The 26420-nt window shown below is 33.9% G+C and overlaps 2 protein-coding genes across 2 annotated transcripts; both read left to right on the top strand.

Annotated features, from left to right (window-relative positions):
• The first annotated feature begins 223 nt into the window (after positions 1–223).
• On the top strand, positions 224–8745 carry LOC136815488 (tetratricopeptide repeat protein 16-like). Its single transcript, XM_067071934.1, has 11 exons — positions 224–658; positions 1116–1451; positions 3071–3200; positions 3421–3534; positions 4010–4110; positions 5095–5253; positions 5907–5995; positions 6200–6444; positions 6855–7056; positions 7464–7591; positions 8111–8745. Exons 1-11 carry the CDS (start codon positions 282–284, stop codon positions 8222–8224), a joined length of 1995 nt encoding a protein of 664 aa, XP_066928035.1. The 5' UTR covers positions 224–281; the 3' UTR covers positions 8225–8745.
• An 8522-nt stretch (positions 8746–17267) lies between these two features.
• LOC136815487 (serine/threonine-protein phosphatase 1 regulatory subunit 10-like) lies at positions 17268–24507 on the top strand. Its single transcript, XM_067071933.1, has 17 exons — positions 17268–17328; positions 17531–17634; positions 18596–18706; positions 18835–18928; positions 19022–19112; positions 19254–19409; positions 19554–19651; positions 19801–19877; positions 20012–20087; positions 20355–20517; positions 20679–20788; positions 20996–21126; positions 21388–21472; positions 21763–21994; positions 22870–23102; positions 23529–23835; positions 24024–24507. Exons 1-17 carry the CDS (start codon positions 17326–17328, stop codon positions 24098–24100), a joined length of 2148 nt encoding a protein of 715 aa, XP_066928034.1. The 5' UTR covers positions 17268–17325; the 3' UTR covers positions 24101–24507.
• The last annotated feature ends 1913 nt before the right edge of the window (positions 24508–26420 follow it).

The following is a 26420-nucleotide window of genomic DNA, read 5'->3' as shown; positions in this document are numbered from 1 at the left end:
CTAGAACATTCCATTTTATTTGTATTTTAGATTTGCTTGTGAATGTCATTCCTGAGTAATGGAAACACCTTCAAATTTTAAAATTTTAATACCTTTTTAAATTGGAACAGAGGTTAGCTTATTCCTAATGACAGTGCAAAAAAGGTTATGATGGACTACTTTTCTAAATCATATGAATTACTTTATACACTTTAGAAAAATAACTTCCATTTATTTTAGGAAAAATGTAGAAATGAAAAAGAAGCAAAAAAATCAAGATATGAGAGGGTTTTGATAAAAAAATGAGTGGAAAGGAAGATTCTTTAACTGGTTTAGTGCCAAACAAAAATCTCAGTTTCAGATCCTTAACAGTTGATACAGACTCAGATGTTGACCCACACGGATCAACTAAAAGCACTCCTGATATAAACTGCTTAGACAAATCAGTTGGAAGAGAAGCATCATTCTTCATTAGGGGTGGTGGTATAGCGGGAAACAATCTTGCTGGAAAGAAATCTCATATTCTTTGCACCCCATCACCATCAACGCTGACAAGAAATTTTGGTCAACGGCGTAAAACTATATTAAATACTTTTCAATTATCACCAAGGACTAAGTTCAATGAGAATGATGTTTATCAATTGTATCGACACACAATCAATGAAAAAGGACAAGAGATGTAAGTTTGAGTATTTTTTATTGTGATGGATCTTTTGAGAATTTATATTTTATTGAATCTGTTATACGCTTTATCTGTAACTGTTACGATGCTGTTAATTTCCTTCAAAATACTCTTAAGGTCCCATATAGTAGGGAAGTCTGAATCTGAATAAAAAGGGGGGGGGGGAATCTTTTCAAAATATATTATAAATGATGGACCTAATTGTCGGGGGGTTGAAGTTATACCTCTAAAAATCCCTTTAAAAATCAGGTACGGTAATTAAATACTGAAAACACCAGAAAACAGGCTGTTTAGAGCAATTCAGCTTATGAAAGCTGAAAATATAAATAGAATAAATTAAATAAAATATAATATAAGATAAATAAAAGAGGGGGATGTTTATTTGGAACCTTAGAGTCTATCTTTAAAATTCAACTTATGAAAGCTTTCACACACACAATATTCCAATGTCTAGGTACAGAGCTGCATGGGAAGCTTATGAAGAAGACCGGAATGAAGATGCACTCAAATGTATCAGAAAAGCGTTGGTTGTGATGCCTGAAGAAGCAGACTATTTTGTTCTACGTGGTGACATATATCTACAAATGTGTGACTACAAGTCAGCCATTATGGATTACAAGCATGTGTGTATCTTGAGCCCAGACAATGCTGAATACTTGTCAAAACTGGCATTTATTTATTATTTGCAAGGTCAATGTTATTATGATGAGGAGTTGTTTCTAGATGCTTTGGAATGTTTTACGAGGGCAGCTGAAATGCAACCTGAAAACTCTGCTTACCATTCAAGAAGGTAAGATATATTCAATTTAAACACCAGACTCATTTCTTGGTTACCTTATAGTACTGTTCACATTTCACTAGGTTATCATAATCAGGACTCATAGAAATAGAGGGACTAGTAGGATTCCTCTGGCTTGTCGTGAATTTAGCTTAGAGCCTCCATAAAGGCATTGGTCGTCTTAAGAGATATTTGTAATTCGTTTTTTTGGACCTACCTTTGGAGGTCCTATAAATTAACCCGTGTTCGTTCGTTCGTTCGTTACTAGCTTTTCTCGGGATTGGCTCATTAGTTTTTCCTAATTTTCGGCACAAAGATGCAAAATGGTAATGCCCAAAATGTGACGGAGCCCGATTTTCGAAAAAAATTCATTTCCGGCCGAAAATGCCGGAAATATGCCGGAAAAACCGTTTTTTTGGCATTTTCTCGAGATTTCATCATTAGTTTTTTCTGATTTTTTGCACAAAGATGCGTATTAGCAATGCCTAAAACATGGATTAGTCCGATTTTTGAGAAAAATTCTATTCCGGCTGAAAATGCCGGAAATATCCCGGAAAATCGCCGTTTTTGCAGATTTTCATTGGACTTTTCCCTTATATTCGTTGTTTTTTCACACAAAAACATTATTTGTAGCAATGCCCCACCACCATCAAGCATGGTTTAATTGTCAATAAAAGTGATTTTTGAAGCCGGAACTTTCTAAAAATCGCCGGAACAGCCTATTTTCGCCGGAAAAACGGTATTTCTTGAATTTCTCGAGCTGTACTTTATATTTTTTCATGAAATTTTGCACACTGATGCAAAATGGCAATACCTAAAATATGACAGAGCCTGATTTTCAATTAACGTACTTTTCCGGCCGAAAATGCCGGAAATATGCTGGAAAAACCGGTTTTTTGACATTTTCTCGAATTTTCATCCTTAGTTTTTTCTGACTTTTTGCCGAAAGATGCATATTCGCAACGCTCAAAACATGGCCGAGTTCGATCTTTAAGAAAAAGAATTTTCCGGTTGAAAATGCCGGAAATATGGCAGAAATCGCCGTTTTTCTGGGTTTTCATTGGACTTTTTCCTTATAATTGGTTGTTTTTTTATTCAAAAACATTATTAATAGCAATGCCCACCATCGAGCATGTTTCAATTTTCAATAAAATTGAATTTTGAAGCCGGAACTATTTAAAAATCGCCGGAACAAACTATTTTCGCCGGAAATCGCCGTTTTTGCAGATTTTCATTGGATTTTTTCCTTATATTTCTATGTTTTTCACACAAAAATATTACTGATAACAATGCTCACCATCAAGCATGATTTAATTGTCAATAAAATTGATTTTTGCGACCAGAACTTTCTATTTATTTTTTTATCTACAACTTCCCCCCCCCCCATCAACAATCAATGATGAATTTATTGCGTTATATGCATTTTCGCTAAAACGCTATATTTTCTGACTGATTTCTTTTAATTTTTCTCCTCGCATTGCTATCTAACTTTCATCATCAGGTAGGTCCATTCAGCATCTAGCTTGTTTTAAGACATGTTACCTGAGAAATACAATAATTCTAATGTGCAAAAGTCTTTCTTTTATATTTTGATATTATATTTTTAACGTTTTCCTCGTTATGTTTTTCAGCATTGCTTGTCTTCTTTCACTAAAACGTCATAAAGATTGTATGAAAATGATCAATGAGAGAATCGATGTTGAAACTGACAACCCTGATTTGCTCATCCTTCGAGCACGTCTGCATTTGCTATTTTCAAATGTAAGAAATCTATCTAAATTATTATGATTCGTAATAATCCCAATGTATGTTTGTTAATGATTCCTTTTAAAGAACTTAAGATTTAAACTATGTACTTGAATAGACAGTTATTTGGATAAAATCAGAAAACTAGAACACTCAATCTCATCCTCGTTATTTGACCAACACATGAAAAGCATTTATTATACCTCAACAAGAATCTTTATTTAATTATCCACAGCCTACACTAGCATTCTTTGACATCAAAGATGCACTTGAAATGGACCCTGCTAACGAAGAAGCTGATGTAATGAACACAAATCTCGAAACGAGAGCAGAATTCTTCAAAGAGCGTGTATGTTATTCTTTAGCTTTTTATCTTTTGGACTTTTACATGTTTTTTTATAAAAACAAACTATATAAGAACATAAGGCTTTGATGACCAAAATATTAAGAACAAGTTAAGAACATTTTAAGGCTTCGCGGACTCTAAAACACAATTTCTTAGGAAAATGGACAAAAAATACTCAAAAATGGTGAAAATAAGAACATATTAAGAAAATTTTTAGGCTTAAAAATCAAAAAGTTAAGAATATCCAAAGGCTTCAAAATCTTTGGATATTCTTATAAAAAAACTTATAAGGGGTGAGCCTCTTCTTGAAAATTGCAGAGCTTTTAAGTTGAATAAAGGGTTTTCTAACATGAAAATTGCAGAGCTTTTAAGTTGAATGGCACAAAGGGTTTTCTAACAATCTCTGAATTTTAACATAATATGCGTCCACTTCACAAATCTAACAATGATTCATTTGCAATCACTTTCTTGATATTAGGCAATCAAACTTGACATGGCTGGGAAGACAAAAGAAGCCATTATGAAGATTACCATGGCAACCGATACTAATCCTGAAGTACTTGAGTATCATATTCTTAGGTAATCATTGATAAGGTTAACTACTTTCAGCTGTTTTCAGAGGGAAAGTGTTAAATAATAGCTTTTTCCAATCGCAGAATTGATTTTTAAATTAGATCCAGAATGAGTTGTTATTTTGTAGTAGTGGCAAGAAATTTGACTTATTAAAAGCCAAATTGTAGGCCCTGTTTGAAAATGATGAAATATAAATCTACAAAGTTAATTTACCCAAAACTAGGTAAAGTCAGAGAAAACTCCCTTTCCAATTTCATTTTACCATTATATTCAAACCAATAGTTTATTGGTTGCGTCAAAAATCTTTTTACAGGTTTGTCAAGATATTGTCAGCATACGGCCAAAGATTTTGTGGTGATTCTTTGTTCATTCGATGGAGTAAAGTTTGATTTATATTTTGGTATATAAAACTTTAAAATCGGTCCAGTCAATCAATAGTTGTGTCAGAAAAACTGAAAATTTTGACCTACCCAAAACGACAAAATTCATTGAAAACAGTGTAGCAAACCCGTTCTCTCTGTTAATTACCACTTAAATAGTCGAAAAGCCCTAAAACGATCATATTTTTCAATTGCTAACTGTGAAATGGCTGAATTTAGGTCTCTGAAGCTAAAAATTTACTCAGAAAGCTTAAATTCACGTTAAAAGTTGGAAAATTCTAGAAAGATAGCTAAAACACAAAGAAACTTAGAAAATCTAATAAAATCTCACTATATCGATACTTAGTTTTTTAACATAACTTTTGATTGACTTAACCGATTTTAAAGTTTTATAAATCAAAAGTTAAGTTAAATTTTCCTCTACAGAATAAGAAAAGAATCAACAAAAAGTCTTCAACCTTATGCTTACAATATTTTGAGAAACCTGTTTACTTTTTTTGATGCATCCGGTACGAGTTTCTTTTCCATCCTATTTCATGATACCATGACATACTATGTTTTTTTATTATTTTTGTTACCAATCGTTAAAATCAACCACTCTCTTTCCTAGAGCTGGTATGCATCGTCGTAATTTTGATTTCAATGCTTCAGTGGATGACCTGCTTTTGGCGATGGATAAGTGTAACTATGATGTGAAAAGCCCCATCTTCATCCGAGCACAAAAACAATTGTTGTTGACATTCAATGATTTCGCTGTAGACTGTTTTAGGTAAGTCTATTTCCTCTTTTTGTTGCGTTATAAACAACCTGTATTGATCTAATTTTGTTAAAGTTTTGGGAAATCGTGAAACCTTCAAAGGAGCTTTGAATCATTCAGTGTACTAAAGAGTGTATTCTTAACAAGTCCGTTGTTGTCTGGACTTGCGGTAAGGGCTGAAAAATTACTCGCCCAATGATGAATTTAGCGAGTGCCTCTTCAAAAACAGGGACGTTTCTTGGCGAGTTAAACTTTTGCGATGTTCGGAAAAAAAGAACCCTTTCAAGTCTTTTGACGCAAATACGATTTTTGCTACAAGAGCTTCGATAATTTAAAAGAGACGTCAAAAAATCTAATGTTTAGAGCCCTTGGCGTTCTAAATCTACTTCAATGTGGGGCATGGCGTTCTAAATTCAATTATTTGAAGCCGTTGTATTGGCACTAGTGCAAGCAGGAATTATAATATAAAAAAGAGATATTTGTTTTGTGTCAACCTGGGTTTGATTAGACAACACTGACGAATACTTGATTTAATTTGTAGATTTAGAACGCCATGGTCATGGAAAAGCTCAAAAAACCTTGGCAAAGTGCAACAGGCGTTACTGCCTAGAAGAAATTGGCGATGTCTATAGAAATTTTTGAATTGATTTAAAAATTATTTTTAGGAAAGGCTATTACGAAGAAGCAGTTGTTCTATTGGAGAAAGCAATTCAAGGGGAGAAACATGAACCGTTGTTCTATATTAATAGAGGAGGTACGATGTTTCTTTTTCAAATGGTTTGACTCTCCACTTGGTCGAAAATTAAATTACTGAAACAGGGAACTCTATGGTGGGGTGTAGTTGCTTTAAAGTTTTGAACTTGAAGTGATTTTCTTGAAATATGCAAAGAATGGTGACTGATTCTTCTCGGAAAATACCAAACAAAGATAGTGCTTATTTATTCTACTTTTCTTACAGACTGTTTCTACAAGTTGAACCATTTACATTTCGCCATGCTGGACTATCAACAGGCCGAGGAGATTGACACCAATAATAAAAGTGTCGCTCTCAGGTTATCTGTCGTCTATAATCAAATGGGTTTGAACGAATATGCTTCACGGAAGTACTATCGCTCTGAAGATTACTTCTCACTGGCCATTGCGCATGATTGCCGGAATGCAATCTTCTATTTGTCACGAGCGAGAGCTAGATACATGCAAGAGGTAACGATGATATACTTTGAAGGATCTTTCCTTTGTAGGAGACTACTTGCGTGATTTTTAGTTTAAATCTCGTCGATTGTAAACTAAAATTGTATCGAAGCTGTCCTGACTACTACAAATGTTACAGCTAAGAAGATAGTCAGATTGTATGAGATCTTTGTCCCTATTGTAAGTTTTCAAAATATCCAAAGTTTTTGTAAGACTCGGAACCACAGTAGGTTAAGGTTTCTGTAGGCTAAAATTCTCTAACCATCTTACTATCCTTTTGAAGATTGCAAGATAATAAAATTTCACAAGGTGTTTATTTGAATCAAAAAGGTATCATTTCCATACAATTAAGGAGTGCTCGAGACTAAACCTAACTTATTGCGTCTTAGATTTACTTAAATTTTCTTTTCACTTTGTTCTAGAAAGTATCAGAAGCGCAAGTGGATGTGATATCTGGCTTAACATTGGATCCGTCAAATAAAGATTTCCTATCGATTTTTGGTCGTTTGTATCCACGAGAGAAAGTGCAGGATGTTTTATCATCACCGTTTGGACAACTCGTTCAAAAGGCTCTGGAAGAAGTTATCGAAGAAAATTTTCCTGGTGAAGGTTTGAGAGCAAAAGGTAATGTAATGTTTTCACTACCCAGCTGTTTCCCTACTGATTTCTTGAATAGTTTGGACGTTTACCTCATAGTCAAAGCTTGCTATAAGCTGGGATGTTGCTATAGTCTAGCATGATAGACGACTAACTTAAAAAAAAGAATTGGATAAGGTATAGTCTATGTACAAACTGACATTATCCCGTAACAGTTATCGTATCAATAGTGCAAAAGATCGTAAATTGTTTACCTTATCGGGGAAAACTTCGTCGGGGAAAAGTGACGAAATTTCGGCCAAGTGACGAATATTTTTCCCCGACGAAAATTTTCCCCGGCCTTAATGCGTTTACCAAAACCAGCAAGTGACGAATATTTTTCCCCGACGAAAGTTTTCCCCGATAAGGTATTCAAAAAACTCTTTCCATTGTAGATGTCGGGCTGACAAAGAAGAAGAGTTTGCCACAAATCGATAGCGTAAGAGCGGCAGTTTTGGAGAAGATTGCACACTGCATGGAAGACCAAGAATTTCATGTGGAAATCATCAAGGGGAAAAAGAAGGTAAAGTCTGTCTCAATATAATTTGCAGCGGAGACAAAAAAAGGCTGTAACTTTTGATACAACTCGAATTAGAAAACGGTTTTGTGCACGTTTAAAAGACAATTCAGAGTGGAATATTATCAAAAAAGAAAAATCTTTAAAAAATGAAAAAAATAGATGAAAAATGAAGAAGAAGAAAATCAACTTCTTATAGAATAATGCTATGATATTCATCTTTTATCAGAAATTCTTCAATCTTAGAACGTCATAAATACGAAAAAAATTCTAAAAATATTTATTCAGTCAAAAAATATAGCTTAAAACTTTGCGATGGTCAACTTTTTGCTGATTTTTGGTGGTTTTTGAAGTCAATTGTAATAAAACTTTCGACTATTACTTCGATCGAAAAAAGGTTATTAGGGTTCTTTTATCTTGCTATATCTTTGGAACTTCTCTAATCTTATCAACCTTCCATAGCGACATAATTTACCTAAAGCTCTGTTAAGGCGTTTTTCACATTATCTCTCTTTTATTATCCAGGTCAATGAGTTGGTGGAAACTGTCATTCAATCGCGAATCGATTTAGACTACGATGGTCCTAAAATTGCCAAAGGTGTCAAACCGAAAACCAGGACTGTTTCTGCGAAGACGTGACCGGAACGACGTGGCTCTTTTCAACAGCCTTTGAATACAATGATGTATTAAGTCATTAAAGCCTTTGACCTGATCCAGCGAAATGCTAGGGTTATTGTCAGGGCATTGGCATTATCGGAAGGGAATGCCTAAATTAAACTACAGTATATAATTTGTACGCCTAAAGTATACCATGTTTATGATTGCTTGAGGTTTTCGCAGTTGATTCAAAATCTTTTGGTGAAGCCAAGAATATTTCTCAACGATTTTTTACTGATTAACTCTCTTGATGACTTGATTACCTCCTTAAATGATTACCGCTAAAAAAAAAAACCTTTTTGCTTATTCTCGGTTAGGGAAATTTTTATATATGTACTGTAAACAATGAAATTGAGTGTTATATTGATTATATTTTTAAATTGTTGTTAATATTTATATTGCTATTTATAGTTTTAATTGTACATATTATTATCATAGCATGGCATGTAATTAACAGCTAATTCATTTGATGTGGCAAAAAAATACACACAAGTTGAATCTTTACATTTAAATTTATTTGTTAGTTTCTCATAAGGTGTAACATCTCCCCCTTTCGGCCACTTTTTTTCAACTTTTGTCACGAATACCGGATGCTCGTTGGTTCACATAAGCTTTTAGGTCAAAAAATTGTTGAAAATGTAAAAGAGAAGCGTCATAAAGAATTATCAAAGTAACAAATGTATGTAATATTCTAATCATAATCTAAGCTGAGGGTACCTCGGTGTCTAAAGGCCATAAGTTGCAAGTTCGGAACCTTTTTGAGGTATAAGAACATCAATACAGTTTCGTAAATTGCAAAGAACGTAATTCTTACAAGCTTATTAAAGCTTTTATGTGCTGACATGTAAACAAGGAAGTATTTTTTTCTTCTCGTCATTAAAATTTTTAGCAATATTTCTAAAAGATAAAGTGACGATGTTGTGTAACATAAAATTATACTCTACTGATTCGATCAAGAAAATCGACAGAAAAATTATTTGTTTGGTTATAATAAATGAAATTGTTGTTACATGAATTCACTATACTCTATCTCGAATATGTGCAAGTTTTTTTTCGGCTTTTGGTGTAACGATGATCATATTGATACACAACGAAAGATGAATGCAATTTTAAATTTCTAATTAAAGTTAAAAAGGTTTTTGACAGCCTGGGGATTCGATGAGAGCAGAGAGAAACTTGGCTGGCATATTACTTGCCCACTCCTCAGGAGCATCAAAAAGGGAGGCAACAAAGGAGAGGGCTCTCCTAAACCGACGCCCTAAAAGGGCTAATACCGGCCCACCAATAAGCAACCCACCCCTTTTTTTGTAAAAATAAAAACCGAACGTAGGACAAGCAAAAAACCAGGTCAGAAGCGCAAGGAAATTATAGAAGGAGGAAAGAAGACTTTCACTTTCACTTTCTATCATTGCATGATCGCATGCGCATTTAGTTTGTTATTATCACGTGATATGAATAAGTTGCATAAATTAACATATTCTCGGATGGAAATTAGTGACGCGTTCATAGTTAGTATTGATTCAGAGATTTTCACCATATTTGGTAAGAAAAGTACGCATAATTTGCATAATTAGGTATGATTGACAGTTATAAGTCACGTGATACTGGGCGAAAAATTCACTCGAACGATTTTTCATTCCACTCTCTTGTTTACGTTGAAACTTTTTAGACATGGACGGTTTTTGAAAAAATTGAGAATCTTTATGATTTTTCAACGGGAAATATCCACTATAAAGTTTCCCAAAACATGAAAATCGAGATTTCAAGGAAGCATAGACGAGTGTGAGCATTGAATCAGCTAGTCACGAACGTTTTAGGACTTGTACAGGGCTGAAAAGTTTCCAAAACACCAGGAACTTTTCTCAACACAAATGTCAAGCAAGGTGGTAAAAATGTCTAGATTCTTAACAAATTTGACTGAAATCTAACATAGGTAATCAATCAAATTAAATCTTGTAACTGCAACAGCGTAAGTATCAAATAATAATGCTGCTAAATGAATCAGGGAAAGATCTGGCAGAAAAGAACAACCAGAAGCACTTCAAAAAAGGACATCCAAAAACAACTTTACTGCAGCTTTTTTCATGACTTTTCAGAACGTTGAACTTACTCCTAATATAATTTTGTATTAAACGGGATCTGGTGGTGTGATTTTTGTATTTGACAAGTAAAATACAGTTTTATTGAACTCAATATTTTCAAATTTTCAGCATAGAAAAAAGGGATAGAACTTGATTTTCTTTGTTCGTTTTCGGCCGCCATTTTGTTTTCACGATCGAAACGTTTTCGCAAACCCCCGTCTGAAAGAAAAATAGAGGGGAAGCAGATGTTTTTGATAGGATGGTTTCTATCAGCTAATAGTTTTTGCTTATTCGTCGACTTTAGGATCTCCCGCTTTTAGAAATAGAACATATTAGCCAATTCAAGAAATTTGATGAACTCAAAGAACTTATTCCAGGCATGACCAGTAGGGAAATGACTTTCTAGGGACAAGCTCTGCCAGTTTACTGATGATGACTCGTGTCGTGTGGGATCATTTGTTCCCTGAGATTTACCCTTCCTGTTGGACTGTCAGGATTCAATCTTCTTGGATTGTATCATGTCAAATTTACTTTATTTCCTCTACCGAACAGTTCTTATGGCATCTAATACTGTCTGATATTGCATTTAATTTGGGGTATTTTAATTTGCACTGTTACATTTGACTTCGACTGACAAAAATTTTGACGATTTGACTGGTGCGTGTGTGGAAACCACTCCTTATGACGCAAGACTGAAAGACTCGAACATGGCTGACGAAAATGCTCACACTTTGTCATTGTTTTTCTTCGGAAAAATTTAAAAGAATCCTCCAAGAAACTGCAGAAGGTGAAAGAAAGTTGTATTGGTTCATTTTAAAACAATCCTAGAGGAAAATTTCATTTTTTTTCAATATTGGTATGCTTCTTTTAGAATCAGAAATTTTGACTACCCCCGTCTTTTGAGATGAATGAGTGATTAAAAAATATTTCACGCTCTATTGATTGAAACGAAAACACTCATCAAAATTTAACAAACCCTCCCTCGTAGTGCCTTTTTAAAGCTTAGGATGTCTTAGATGTTATTGTGTTTTTTTATATTTCTAGAACTAATATCTTTTCAAAAGTTAATTTCCACTTATTAACTTCTCTTTTGCAGTCAAGTAAGATTACGTGCCCTGATTTTGATTGATATGTCCTCGCCTTGATGTACTATCTAAAAATTCATTGTTACTGAAGTGAAAAGGTGTAAATTTCTCGACTTCACTCGAGTATTTTATACAATATCTAAAGCTATAAATAATTCAGTATTTTTCGTAGTCAAATTTCTTTGAACGTTATCTACATTTGACTGCCCTTCTACCTCATTCAGAGAATCTCTCACAGTTTGGATGGAGAGACTACCTAAAAGCGAAAGTGAAAGTCCCAACCAAAATGGTAGCTTAAAACATAAACAAACGCTCGAGACACATGTTTTAATTTTAAGCAGGATATATTTTTATTTTATTTTAGCCCAAGCTTTGAAAAGGACCTCGCATCTGCTTGTATTTACATTGCTATTTCTCTTACATCTCTTCACTGCTTTATTTGGAACTGCATAAAATTCTTCACCTACTCATTCCTATTCCAACACCCCCCCCCCCTTATGGATTTTTGGGAAAATGTTTCTGAAAGTTCCCTCTTTTGTCCTAATTCTGCTGTATTAGCCTCCTTTTCAAAAGTTTTCCACCCAGGACATTTTTATTCCAACCCCCCTCCCCCCTGCTTATTAAGTTTTGAAATTTTTTCCAAACCCCCCCCCCACCCCCGGCTATTAGGTACCCGAGAGTACCTTGAAGGAAGAAATTTTGGCGGGAATTTAATTTGGCGGATGAACGATATTTTTAGTCCAATGGGGCTATTCCATTTTTAAACCATACAGGCGTATTGACCAACTTTTCCAGGGGGGTCTGAGCCTTGATTTTCCAAGGAGTTTTTGTTCATCTTTCAGATTTTCCAAGGGGGCTATTAAAGGTTTCCAGGGGGTTCTCTCCTCCTAAACTGACATCAATAGTCATTTTCATGGCCCTTTTTCACAAAATTCCACTTTCCAGGGGTGTCGACCCCTAATTTCCAAGGGATAGTTTGTTATCCAAAATTTCCAGGGGGGTTGTGAAAAAAGTTTGTCAATACCCAGGGGTATACAATTTTTTTGGAATAGCCCAATAAGAAGGCCTGAAATAGCACACATTTGGGGAATGAGTACAATGATTTAAGTTTGGCAGAGTTTTTCCAAATCCGTCAAATTAAGTTCTCCCAAAGATATTAAGGTATTTTAATGAGTAGATATATGATGGCTTAAAAAGCAAGCCTATGAATCAAGTAAAATAGCTGGTGTATCTAATAATTTTTTTTCAGGTTTCAATCCCATGTTTCAGTCTAAATTTTAATATACCTTAAGTGGATAAATTTTCGCGTGGATTAATTTTTGCGGTTTTCTCAAAGTTTGGAATTTACAATCGTGAAAATAAAAGTTTGCGAAATCTAGATAACATGTTACAATCCAAACTTATTACGAGTTCAACTCTTCATTTCAATTATAAACTCTAGTAACCTCCTAAAAGTACTTTCTTTGAAGTTTTTTGAAAGCTTTTGAGTGACTTTGTCTGCCTTTGTTCAATTAAAAAACGCACATCTCTTTTTCTAGTTACAAGTTATATAGTTGCAAAATTAATTTCTAATCAACTGATGAATGCGTAAGCAAGAAACTTTTAGTATTGGAAAGAAATACAACGTTTCTTAATCTTTATGTAGTTGCAAAATTAAATAAAGAAGGCCATTTTCGCAAAATTTAATCCATGTGAAAATTTCAAAGACCTTTGATTTGCGAGATTTAATCCACGTGAAATCTTAATCTCTTGTCCCTCGAAAATTAGTACCATAGTGTCCTAGTAGGTTGGTTCCCCCCTAGGAAATGGAAAAAAATCCCTCTCCCCCCCTGAGATTTGAAAAAAAATCTCCCCCTGAGATTTGAAAAAAAATCCCCCCCCCCCCCCCCTAGAAATCTTTTTTTTCAATTTTTGCTCTTGATGCTTCTATTCACGTTATCTCTGTTATATAATACAATGAAAAATTGAAAAAAAAATTCCACAGAGTGTATGTATATGTTTTAGATGTTAGTTTAGACAAAGAGCTACAGAGAGTAGAAAAATATTTTTCCACGGTAGAAAAAAATAATGTCCACCAGACTTTTTGGGGCCATTTTTTCTCCCCCCCCCCTTTTGATTACCCCCTCCTAGATTTTTGAAAACCATTTTGTCCCCCCCCCTTTTCCTATTTTCTTCAAAAAAATCCCCCCCCCTTTTAAAAGGGGGGGGGGAGGACACTATGTACAGTACACGCGAAAATTTATCCACTTAAGGTATGAATGTTTTAAATATTCTAAAACAGAGCTGCCAGCATCCTCTGGAGGAGAAATACCTACAGTATCTGGCGGAAAGTCCTAAAAAACGAAACTTGTCCTTGAAAATCCTAGAAACCTGAATGCAAGCAAATTGTTAGCTTTGCCAGAATCTGCAAAGAAGGCAATAATTAGTTCCCACAAAAATTAGTTCCCTTAAGGAAGCCTGATGTTTTGAACCATGTATATTTAGCCTAAATTGCAAAAAATATCAATTTTGCAATATTTCTCACCTAGCCTTCTGGCTTTTATGGAGCCATGAATATAAATCAACATGTCTCAAAATCATAGATACTTATCTCAAAGAGTTGATGCTTCTCCTGGATTAAAAAAACAAACCTGTTAGATTAAAATTAAAATAAACATGTAAATTATACCAGCATGAAAATACTTAAATTGTGAAAGCAAACAAAGTTATCCATACTCTAAGTATATTAAAAAACTCCCCATAAATTCCAAGCAAATCCTAAAAATGCCCAAGCAAAATGCATAAATCCAGAGAAAATATGTACCTTGATAAGAATAATAAATAGATAAAGATTTTGTTTGGATTAATTTTCACGAAATTAGGCCATTTTAGCAAAAATAAGCAGAAATAAGTCATGGCAAAAATTTTAAAAATCGAAACCCTTAGGAAAAAGGTTTGCTAGCTAAGTCTTTGAATTCTCCCAAAACTGAGCTTTTTGATAATATTCATAAATTGTAGTTTCTGCCTCAAAGGCTAATTTTAAGCAAAAAGTAACCAATTTACCCTTCCATTTATTTGTCAAAATTAGTTCTCAGCATGTCCTGAATCGCTCAGGCTGAATCATTTGAGGTGTGCAATAGCACACAGTTTTGACAAAATTCATTGAAATTAGTTCCCGCCAAAATTAAATATTTTGTTCACTCGCCAAAATAAGTTCTCGCCAAAATTAAAATTTTGGTATTTTGCCTACTCTCGGGTACCTAATAGCCGCTAATTAATTTTACGAAAATTTTCCACCCAGGACATTCTTATTCCAACCCCCCCCCCCCGGGGTACCCGAGAGTAAATAACTTCTTGAGTTCACAAAAAAAGCTTCACATAAGGCAAAATAGAACAGATTTATGCTGTCATTCGCCAAAATTAGTTCCTGCCAAAATTAAAAAAATTTAGGATTTTTGATGCTCATCAAAATTAGTTCCCGCCAAAATAAGTTCCCTTAAGGTAGATTCAGTTTAAGAAGGGATAAGTGGAGTTCCATATCAATCAAACCATCTAAAACAGCCAAAAATTTCCCATTAGGGGATAGTAGGGGGAAATTTGTTCGTTTTTTGAGGTCGCTCGATTTTTTTAGTCAAAGCATAGGTGATTTCAGTACCTAACTCGAGATATTGAGCTTCCGAAAGCGCAAAAACTGGACAAAACAGCTGTTTCTGGCTAAAAAACACTGAAAAACACTGTTTTTAAGGATTAATATCTCGAGTTAGGTAAAGAAATCACCTATACTCGCAATATATCACTAATCTTAATTTTTTGAGAGCTTTCCAAAAATATACAACAGGTCTCCGTTTTCTCAAGCTGAAATTTTCATTAATTTTTCACCCTATGATTCTTGCCCGAGACCGTCGTATTTGTCCGAAAATCACACCAAAGTGTCCGAAACAAAATTGGCACCCAAGTTATTTTGATTCCCCTACCCCTTAGCTTTCCAAAAATGTATAACAAGTGCTTTGACTAAAAAAATCGAGCGATTTTACAAATTTCCCCCTACTAGGATGCCCAAGTAGAAAAGGAAAGGAAGTTTTCATTGGTTGCTGTATTTCTTGATGGCTCCCTCATTTATTCACAAAACCAGACTCAGTAAAAGCTTCACTCAGAAGTACAGAAATCATAATGATATACCCGGGGGGGTCAAGCAGTTAGTACAAGACATCATGCCGGTTAGTACCGTGGTGGTATACCTACAAAATTTTCAAAAACCAGTTAGTACTTGATGGTACTAAGTGACTGCTAGGGTGGTGTCAAGTAAAAAATCTAGGAAAACAGTTAGTACAAATGAATACTAAGTGCTACTTTTTTACCTTTTCTAGAAAAATATTAAAAATAAATACTAAAAGCAATCAGGGAAATCCCCCTCCATAAGAGAAATCAAAGAACCTAAGACATTTAAGTCTTCCCCTTTGGAGTTTGTTTGGTATTACCCTTTAGTTAAACACTGTATCAGGGGAATTCCCTAACTATAGATTGATAAATAAAAGAAAAAAGTCAGATCGATTTTGAAATTGTAAAAGTTCGTAATCTTGTTCTTTATAAATCATGAAAAAGTATTTTTTTCTGCCTTGATTGAACGCTACATATTATGTTTATGTTTTTGGTTTACGGTGTTTCATTATTGTATCAATTGAGAAGTACATCGTTATTTGAAACTCTTGTACATATATCACTGTACAGCGTTGTGTTAAAATAAAATTTTTGATTCATTTTAATTCATCATACCAAATCAATAACTGTTTCAAAACAATTTTGGGAACATGGTTTGACAAAAAGTAAATATCACACTCTCGTTTGATAGGTTTTAAGGGGTGGTCCTTAGTGAATTTCCTTTGAAATCACTTAGTATATTTCATACTAACTGTCAAAGGGTGGTGGTGTGGCCTCTTTCCTCCAAAGAATCACTTAGTAGGCATGATGTCTTGTACTAACTGCTTGACCCCCCCCTGTCACAAGACATTTTATCAGAAAATATACTGATTTAGCAAACATCTGGGCCCTGGCATAAAAACTTTTTTCTTCAGAACAATGTAGTGTAATTTCTATTTCAGGGCTCAAGACATTTAACTAATTCTGTCAAGAGTAAATAAGAATCAAAAGGCAATATGAATTAAGGCAAAATTTGCCATTCCCCTTTAAATGCTTTGATAGAACCCCCCCCCCTCTGCATTATGTTCGTTTTGGGATTGAAATTGATATTTTTGCGTCAAATTCCCTCCGATCATGTACAAATACAGCTTGCATGTTTCATCAAAATATTTTGCTAAAAAGTTGTCCAGGGTGGTTCTATCACTCTTAAACAAGCCTTGTATTGTAAAAATATGTGTTAATGCTTAATGTCAGATAATAGAGTGGTATTTGGGCAAAACTATATTTTAATTTTATTCCACTAAAGAAGGCAGGATATTCAGATTTCCACTTGTCTAATATGAAGAACACAATATGGTCAGAGCCCTTATATTAATCACCTTAGTTGTGATATCATGACATACCATGTCACCTATGCAGTCTTAGTTGATACTATTGAATATCCAGAAAACTGGGGGTGATTTTTCCCAAAAAAAAGAGAAATGAAGGTTTTGACACTAATTAAGAAAATATTTTGAATAAGGGGAGGTACTGATTCTCAAAAATTAAACAAAGAAATTGGGATCACCTCTGTATGATCTTTAGTTAGTCCCTTTTTAAAATTAACTATTAACTCAGACTTGCCTTTTACTTCTCAATAAGAAGAAATGACTTTTGTTCAAATATTAAAAACTATTTTATAAGCTTGCAAGATATTCCCGCATAATTAAATTGTAACAAAGAAATTTAATTTCTACATTATTCATATCTTTTTTAGAGGTAAAATAAAGGAAAAAATATAATCAAGCCAAAAATTACAAAAATGGTAAGATTTTCTATACAATAATCATTGACATTTTTCTTCACATGAGGTATAAAATATTAGAAATTAAATTCCTATATTACTGTTGCAAGTAGAAGATCTTAACAGATTGATTTGAAAAGTGGGAAACAGAAACTTTTAATGATATGATCTTCATGCCATTATTATCAAGTTAATGAATTCTTATGAATCATTGCAATTTCAGGGGACTCCAGGTGGTGAACCAAAAGTTTTGTTGAATGCATTGAAACCAATGCTGGGAGTTGTTGGTGATATCAAAACATCTCAAGAAGTTTTACGTGTCATTGGGTAAGTTTTTATTGTAATATTGAAATATTCTGAAAAGGGAAAGTTAAGTTTACTTTTCTTTGATTTTGAATTTCAAAATAATTAAAGATGTTGATATACAGTGTGTCCCAAAAAATGCAAACAAATTTTTATATAAAGTAAAATCCTCATAATTTATGCTAAGTTTTATGACTTCAATCTCAAAAACCTATTCAGTCAGGGGGGGGTCAGTACTAAAATGTAAGACATACATGAGTACTAAAAGGATTTTCACTAATTTTTGACATACCCCCCACCTACACATGTACTAAAATTATTTTGAGCAATTTAACATAGATACCACCCATTTTTTGCCCTTTTACGGCTTTATATTTACCAAAATGGGGTCATTGAATTACAAACCTAGTCGAATTTAGTGCATCAATCTGCAAAATAATATAATTTTGTTACTAAACTGTGCTGAACTGTACATAAAAATATTTTTTTTAAATATTTAAAAAATTGGAAATATTCTGAAAGATTTCTGAAGATTTTTTCGAAAATTCCTGAAAAAAAAATAATAAATTTTTCCAAAATTGTTAAAAAATGCTCCATTTTGGCTGATTTTAGAACAAAATACTAAGATTTTTCAAAAATTTCTTTAAGGGACCACCCTTTTTGGTATTTTAGTACACATAGTACTAAAATTATTTTTGAGCTTTTTTGGAGTACCACCACGTCACTAAATGTCATGATGTTTGAGATTTTAGTACCGACCCCCCCCCCTGACTCAGTCTTCTTGGAAATTGAATATCTATTGATTGAACAAAGAATTTTATAATTGTTTTTTCAATTAATTTAAGCCAAGTTTAGATAATGCGTTGTGTGGAAATTTTTCCGCTTTTTTTGGACACACTGTATGGGTTATCCTTCCTTTTATATTAAATTTGGTCTAATTGTTTTGTACCACTGGTTAATTTACCTAACCTAAATTTGCTCCTAGAATGATGAAGGATGCAGAAAAGCTGATGAGTCGCTGTGTTTATTTGAATATTCTCAAAGCAACCTGTCGCCAAGCAAAGACCAATGAAGAGAAAAGGGCCACATTAGAAAGGTATGCAGTAATTTCCTTCCCCCAAAGTGAAGTAACTCCTATTGGTAATAATTATAAATTATTGTATCTTTCTTATTGTAAACTATAAAAGATATTTATAAATTAATGATAATATCTAAATCTTTTAGGTTTCTCACTACTGGTGGTTGGGGAATCCTCAACAAATGGCTCATGGAATTCACACGGTCTCAGAACTACCCTGTTCTCCTAGAGCTTATTGATGTAAGTTTTCATTTATTTTTAAGATTCCAGATTACTCTTCTCGTTGATCAAGTGTTGTTATCAGCTCTAAGCTTTTCTTTATTTATATCCTAGGTTTTGAAGATAATGCCAATAACAGTTGAATTACTCAAACAAGGAAACACTGGTAAATTGATGAAGCAAATGACGAAGTTGGAGAATGTTGGTAAGCAAATATAACTTCTAAAGCTTTTGGCAAAATAATTTATTCATTTTGGATTATAAGATCATTAACCATTTCTAGGTATATGATGCCAAGCCCATGTGGAACATCAATATTTTCATATATATTGCTTTGTATATTTAGATGTGAAGAAAAGTGCTGGTCAGCTCATCAAACAATGGAAAGAGATGATTCGTGGTGGAAATAACGAAGCTCAAGATTCCAACAAAAGACCAAGAGAAGATGGCAAATCAAGTACAGAAAAACCTGAAAAACGTGCTAAACTAAGTTCTGACAAAGGTAAGGAAGCTTGAAGAAATATTTAAAACTCTTTCTTGTTTTGTACTCTTTTTGGTAGCGAGGCAACTAGGATGTCAGATTGCGTAAACTTGAATCTGTATACATATAGAATCTACATCTAATACTGGTTTCCTTTCGTTACAGGTATCTCGGATTCTTCTGGTTTTATGAATGCTTTAAATGCATCGACTCCTGAGAAACCATCCAAAAAGAAGAAAAGATCAAACTCTAAAGACCAAAAGGTATTCATTGAAAATTTTCCTGAATAATATTAGTTTCTATGATCTTTTAAATTAAAAAATAGATTTTTGTCTTTGAGTACATAACCATTTTAAACATTAAAAAAAACATGAAAGATTAAAATATTTTCTACTTCTCCTTAACTCTCTAGACAACACTACCTTTGGATGAGATTTTGAACAAACCGAGTGACGATAAGAAATTGAAACTGGAAGCTGACAGTGACAAGTAAGTTTGGCTGTATTCAATTTATAAACTTTCCTCCAATTTACCTTAAAATTTCTAAAAAAAATTCATTGGAGCTATTACTTACCTCTATTTTTGAACTTTTGGTCAATGACTAAGTATTTCATGTATTTTAGAATTGCTGAGACGCCCGCTTCACCGGAAACAACAAGCGAAGAATCATTAGCACACTTACTTGTGTCCCCAGCTGTGGTAAGTTCTATTTCCCTTTGTTTGCACTTGATTTATTTCTCTATCAACTCTTCACACCGCAAAGGGATTGGGTCGATTTTACCAGTAAGAAAGGCAAAAATTCTTTGTTTAAATTTAATTCAAATTTATTCTTTGATTGCATACCAATACTACCTTGTAGTCTCTTGATTTCTTGGTACTGATGTGTGTATATTATAATGATGTCACCCTCAACAAACATATTGACAATACTGCCATATTTTTAATCATCATTTCGATCTCCTTTAGGAGGCAGCCAACCAAGCTTTGAAAGATACAGATAACACTGTACTAGTAGACGAAGGCTCGTTAGCACGTAAGAAAAACAAGAAGAAAAGAAGCATAACATGGGCTGCTGATGATAAATTGGTTCAAATTGAATATTTCGAACTACTACCTGGAGAGCGAAAAGGTAGGTCAACATTAAAGGTTTTTAAGGGCCCTCAAATTTTTATAGGAAGTTTTTTTTCAAACGAAACGAACGAAGTAAAACCGTTCGTGATAGTACATATTTTCCAAATGATATTGGTAATAATATTTACATAGTAACAACAATTTATCTCTACTATTTAGCCGTCCATACTGAAAACTTTTCCATCGCACGCCAGCAAGAATTGTTATTGGAAAAACAAGCGTTCAAAAATCGCCGTTCGGAAGATGATAAGATGTCTGAGATGGTACAGGTAAGACTGAGTATTCTCTAAGATTGAGTATTCTCTCCATCATGTTGTATTGTTTAATGATGAAAACTTTTGATTTACTCAAATGGTAATATAACTTTTGGTGCAAAAGCCAGTACCAGAAATATTTAATTGTTCCAAAAAATAATTTTTAGGTTTATTATGCAATTGTGTCACAAATTTATACACCAGCCTATGTTCTCTTTTCAGTGGAATCGTCTCATACCCGTGGATAACGCAGGTGTTCCCAACTTCATTCCTGGCGAGAAGAGTCGTGAAAAATATCTCCAAAGTGAACGTGAAAAGAATGTACTAGCTTTCATTTTCCTGACTAGAGAAAGGTAATAGTTTGCTCTTCGTCATTGATATTTACTCAATACCCGTTTCGTGTATATCTAATTACTGTTTTGTTTTAGCCTAAAACAAGAGCAGATTTTAGCTCTCTAAAAAGCGGTTCCGTATTTAATGATATTCTTTTATATGACATGCAAATGAGACGCGCCTCTATGTGTTGACAGATAAAAAAGTTAAGTATCAACCCTTGGTTCTTAAAGCCCACATTAATCGTGCGGTTTTCAGGATTTATATCATTTTACTTTCAGTCTTCCAAACAGTCCAGCAGAACCAGATTTCGATCCTGAAGAACACAGTACACGAACACAACCCCGCGTCATTCCCCATGATGAGGTAAATATTGCTTTATTCTCCCTATTTTCAGAACAATGTCCACAAGATGATTTTGATAGCAAATCAAGACATTACAAACTGCCTATTTTTCTAAGAAACACGCTGTTTGAGGAGTAGCGCAGCGTAAAAAATGAAATATCAATACAGTAATACAGATATTACGGTAGAGTCTCTTACCTTTACGTCTCCGTCCTAACTCGAACAACTTTTCTCATCCCTTCAGTTAACAATGCCTTATAAACCTTACTCCATAACTCACATTATAAAAATACATCTATTTTTTAAAACAGGATGGAACTGTCTTTCCATCCAAAGCGACCGCTAGCACTCCGCTACCTTCAACCACTAACATACCGGACGAAGAAAGAATCCCTTCACCCACAACCAAAACACCACCCTCGACCACCCCACCTCAAGGGCGTAACACGGGTGGAAATAATAATTACCAAGATGATATGTCTCCTGCCGTTCAAAGTATAATGCAAAATTTACTGAAAAATGGACCCAATAATAATTCTAACGGTGAGTATTTCAATACAAAGAAAAAAATCGTCAATTTATTTTCAATAAATTTTTTATATATAATTTCTGTAAGATTATATATTTTCATTGTAATAAATTTCGATCTTTTCACCAATTTCTTCCTGATTTCAAATCTTCCTCACAAACAATATCTCTCGCCTAACTTCTGATATCCCTCTCCAAACTCTTAAAACCTTTAACTGGTTTGACTGTCCTCAAAAATGAATTTTGGTATTCATGATATACATGACGTAATATTTTTTATACGAAAGCAAAGTTAGTGGCACGCACTCGGTATTTTTTGGATGCTGCTGTATGAAATATTACGTCATGAATATCACGAATACGAGAATTATAACGAAATTTGCTTTCCATGACTAATTTCCGCTCGGAACACATTTTGTCTTTCTTTGAACTTTGAGTTGGTTACCAGAGAATATTCTGAGGGTCGCGTAAACATCGGGTGAATCCCGTATGTAAATCTTGAATGATATCGTAATATTTTTAACGCAAAATTTGATAGATGAGATGGAGTTTTTATAAGATACTTCAATAATTGGAAATAAAAAAAATGACGCGTTCTTTAGAAAAAGTAACAAAACTGTTTTATTACTGGTTAACGACCAGCCAAATCAAATAGGAGCTTGTAAAAACTCCATCTCGTCCCAAATTTGAATGATTAACATATGCTCAAAGAGAGAAGTAGTTGAACGACGGTTAATCTCAAGTTTTTTACCTTCAATCACCCGAAAGTTAGAATATGGGCATAACAATATTCCAGTTGTTATTATTTATGAACAGACTTTCAAATATTCTATAAGCTAGATCACAAAACTTTGTACCTTTTTAAACCAATTTCTTTGTACGATCTTCAGGAAACGGCGGTAATAATCAAAAACAAAGTTTTGGTAACGGAACAGAAGGCATTCCTTCCATACTCGACTCGAATATCCCAAATCCTCGCGGCGGTGGCCGAGGTGGGCAAGGACCGCGATTTCGTGGTGCATCACGTGGTGGTAGTGGTGGTGGTGGCCGAGGTGGAAATTTCAACAATAATGGTAATCAAAGGCAACGATGGGAAGGTTCTAATCAAAACATGCCACCACAGGTTTGAATTTTATACTTGCTCTTTGCCCTCTTTTCTGCTTTATATTTATCTTGTGAGTGAAGACCAGCCAATATCTTTTACAAGTTCTTGGACTTATCAATCAATTAGTCTTTTCCTAAATAAGTCATAAAATTTCTAATAACTAGTGTGTTGAATGGTGAAAAAGAAAGCGGCTATTATATTTTGATTTTTTCCGACATGTTTCGGAGTCTCAAGTCTGTTCTCAAGGGAATGATATTTCTATAGAAAAAATGTGTTTTATACAAAATTATTAGACGTGAATTTAAACAAAAACGTCACTTAAGGCAATTTCGGTTCTTGGTTCAATCCATGGGGCGTGAGAGTTCTCGGTTCTTTGACCCAGAAGTTTTCTCTCTGTAGTATTATCCTTTTCATTTTTTCAATTTCTAATAACTATCTTCTCAGGACGATTGGAATAATTACGATGATGGAAATTACAATGGCAATAATTACGACAATTCATACGATAATTACGACCAACAAAGCAATTATCGAGGACAAGGTGGTGGGAAAAATCGTAACCGAGGTGGTGGACATTTCCGTAACAACGACAATTACAATGGTGGAGATAATTACGGGCGTGGTGGCGGACGCGGATATTTCCGGGGCGGTAACCGTGGCGGAAATGGCGGTGGAAACGGAAGAGGTGGAAATTGGCAAAACAATCAAAATGGCGGTCCACCAAGAGGAGGTGGTGGAAATCGTGGAAAACGTAAGTATATATCTTATCTATGGTAGTATCTGGACAAAATTATCATATTTACATTTAACCAAAATTGCAAGTTTATACTGTATACTATTTTGTGCTCTCTGTATATTCGACTTCTCGAGAATCTATTAGTCAAAATCCACTACAATTAATTTTGCTTGATTCTTACACTCCTTTCTTTTCTTTTCCAGAAATTTGTCAGCACTTCCAATCAGCGCGAGGTTGTCGAAATGGTGATCGATGTAATTTCCTTCATGTTAGGAGATAAAACTCTTTGTCGAGGGATATTCTAAATAATGTGCACTAAATCTTCTTCAGTCCGAATTCCTTTTGACCTTTCCCTTTTGAAAACCGTTGAATTTTTCTCAACGGATTCCCCATCCCTACCTTTTTCACTCTTCTATAAAATAAAGCACTTTTGGAATACCTTCGACGTTCATTCATTCGTTTTTATAAGTATAAAAATTTTGAAGAATTAAAATACAGTTTTATTATTGAAAATTTCAGAGAATCTTTTGAAAATTTGTTTTTTTTCCTATTGTAGATAGCTTAAATTTTATAAATAGTTTTATAGCAAAAACATTTGATCACAAACAAAGTTATATTGTGTCCACTTTCTTGAGATTGCAGCCATTCCGAATGAGATAAAAAAACCTTATCATGGGTTTGACTAGATGTCTTTCCAGCACTTAAATGCCCTACAAAATTAACTGTGACTTTTTAAGTTTGAGCTCACGGCAAAAAGCTGAATACAAAAAGTCACGGTGAATAATTTTGATTACAGTATGTGGCCCCCAAAACGGCGATCAAATTTGAAATTTCTCTCAAATCTAGAGGAAAAGAGATTTTACAAAAATTTTTGCTGCATGAAAACCTTTAACATCTCACTTTATTTCCTGGAAGTTCTTTTTCAAAATTTTCAATTTCAACAATATTTTTCAATCGCTTAAAGATAAGTAGCTTTTTTCTAATGGCCCCCAAAACGGAGGTTTGCAATTTTAGCGATTTCTCGAGATATCTTTAAGATATGAATACACAATTTTGACCATAGTTTTGAAATATGATTTAGAGGGTTTTGGGCATAAATTCATTTGATAAAATTTTTACAGTATACCCCTGGTTGTCAAAATGCAGGTTTGGGGCCCCCAAAACGGAGGTGTAGTTAAAATCAAATTATTAAGCCCAGTGGTAATAGGGGGGGACTATGAACATATTTGTGTTTTCCTTTAAATTTACGACCCAATGGATGTAAAATTTATGATTTTTATGAAATATTTCAAGATTTTCGATATTGCAAAGTCCAAACTGAAAATTTAGAAATTTTCAAAATGACAATTTTTATTTAACAACGTCTTATTTAAGTTTTTGAAAACAAATCTCTTTTGAAAATAGTTCCATTCATGTATGGAATAAGCTGTGAAAATTTTAGAAAAAAAGCTTAACTGAAACTGAAAATATTAAGCTTTGAAAATGACAGAATTTGCCGTTTTTGCTGATTCAGCGAAAATCTTTGTATATAATGTTAATTATTTGTTATAAACTATTAGCTCAAGGTGATAGGAATAGAATTCCAAGATTTTTTGCTTTTTCTCATATTTAGAATTTTCGGTTTTGTCAATGCTGATTCTAGGGCTCCAAAATACTGGTTGACCTTCAAGATGCTATATCTTTTACCCAGCCTCTAAAGTCACAGATGTATTTGCATTTTCTGAACGGCATTAGGTATAGAAAGTTTCTTATACCCTGTTTTCATAACTTATTTTCAATATCCAGGGAGCTAGAGTGAATTATATGCAATTTTTATCTAATTTTGGTGTTAAAATATTTCCTTTAGACGCAAATATGTTATTTTGAATCTGTCTCAAACCAGCAAATACATGCTCATTTTTAAGTATAACCATCATTCTCTCAAAATAAAAAAAAATCGTTTAATACTGATAAATCTACAAGTCAAAATATTCATTTTAATAAAAACCTCCGTTTTGGGGGCCGTCTCCGTTTTGGGGGCCATATACTGTACATATTTGTGTCCAGTATTTCAATATCAATTGGCAATAATAAAATCTCTCATCTGAGCAGACGTTTGTGAAACTGAGTATTGCATTTTGTTCGTTTAGAGAAATTGAAATACTGTCGTTAATACAAAAAGAAATTATTGGAATGAAAATAATTTACCATAGCTGTTGAAAATCAAGACAAATGCCAGTCTCCCCAATTTTTGTTGGTTAATATGATCTTAATGGGTGATGTGAAATATCTCTGCAAAGAAGAGAGAAGATGAACGGAGCTTTCCCAGGATAGACCATGTAGGAACATAGTCCGTAAATTTCAGGGTGTGTGAGGTCGATGGGAATAGCGTAAGGGTTTCTACTAGGCTGCTGGCATCCACTAACGGATTCGTGCTTATGCTGCCTGCGGTTATGTGGAAGTCTGTGTACAGACTAGGTTTTAGCCTAGATTGTGGCTTTTGAATATTTCGCAAGGAAAATGACCAAAATTCACTAAAATCGTACCACTTGACGAAAGATTGTCTGAAAGGATGAATTATTTTTTCGCAAATCATACTGCACTTTGCTTTTGGTAGACGT

This window comes from Clytia hemisphaerica, unplaced genomic scaffold, assembly GCF_902728285.1.
Source record: "Clytia hemisphaerica strain Z4C2 unplaced genomic scaffold, Clytia hemisphaerica genome assembly, whole genome shotgun sequence".
In the NCBI taxonomy this organism is placed as follows: domain Eukaryota; kingdom Metazoa; phylum Cnidaria; class Hydrozoa; order Leptothecata; family Clytiidae; genus Clytia; species Clytia hemisphaerica.
Note: the sequence above shows the minus strand (reverse complement) of the source record. Positions and strands in the feature narration are given on the sequence as shown.

Excerpts from the sequence above, each read along its gene's own strand:
- LOC136815488 (XM_067071934.1), top strand. The coding sequence starts at position 282 with ATGAGTGGAAAGGAAGATTCTTTAACTGGTTTAGTGCCAAACAAAAAT. Across the intron at positions 3,535-4,009 it reads CAGAATTCTTCAAAGAGCGT|GCAATCAAACTTGACATGGC; the intron begins GTATGTTATTCT and ends TCTTGATATTAG. Across the intron at positions 6,445-6,854 it reads GAGCTAGATACATGCAAGAG|AAAGTATCAGAAGCGCAAGT; the intron begins GTAACGATGATA and ends ACTTTGTTCTAG.
- LOC136815487 (XM_067071933.1), top strand. Across the intron at positions 19,410-19,553 it reads TAAACTAAGTTCTGACAAAG|GTATCTCGGATTCTTCTGGT; the intron begins GTAAGGAAGCTT and ends CTTTCGTTACAG. Across the intron at positions 23,103-23,528 it reads ATCAAAACATGCCACCACAG|GACGATTGGAATAATTACGA; the intron begins GTTTGAATTTTA and ends CTATCTTCTCAG.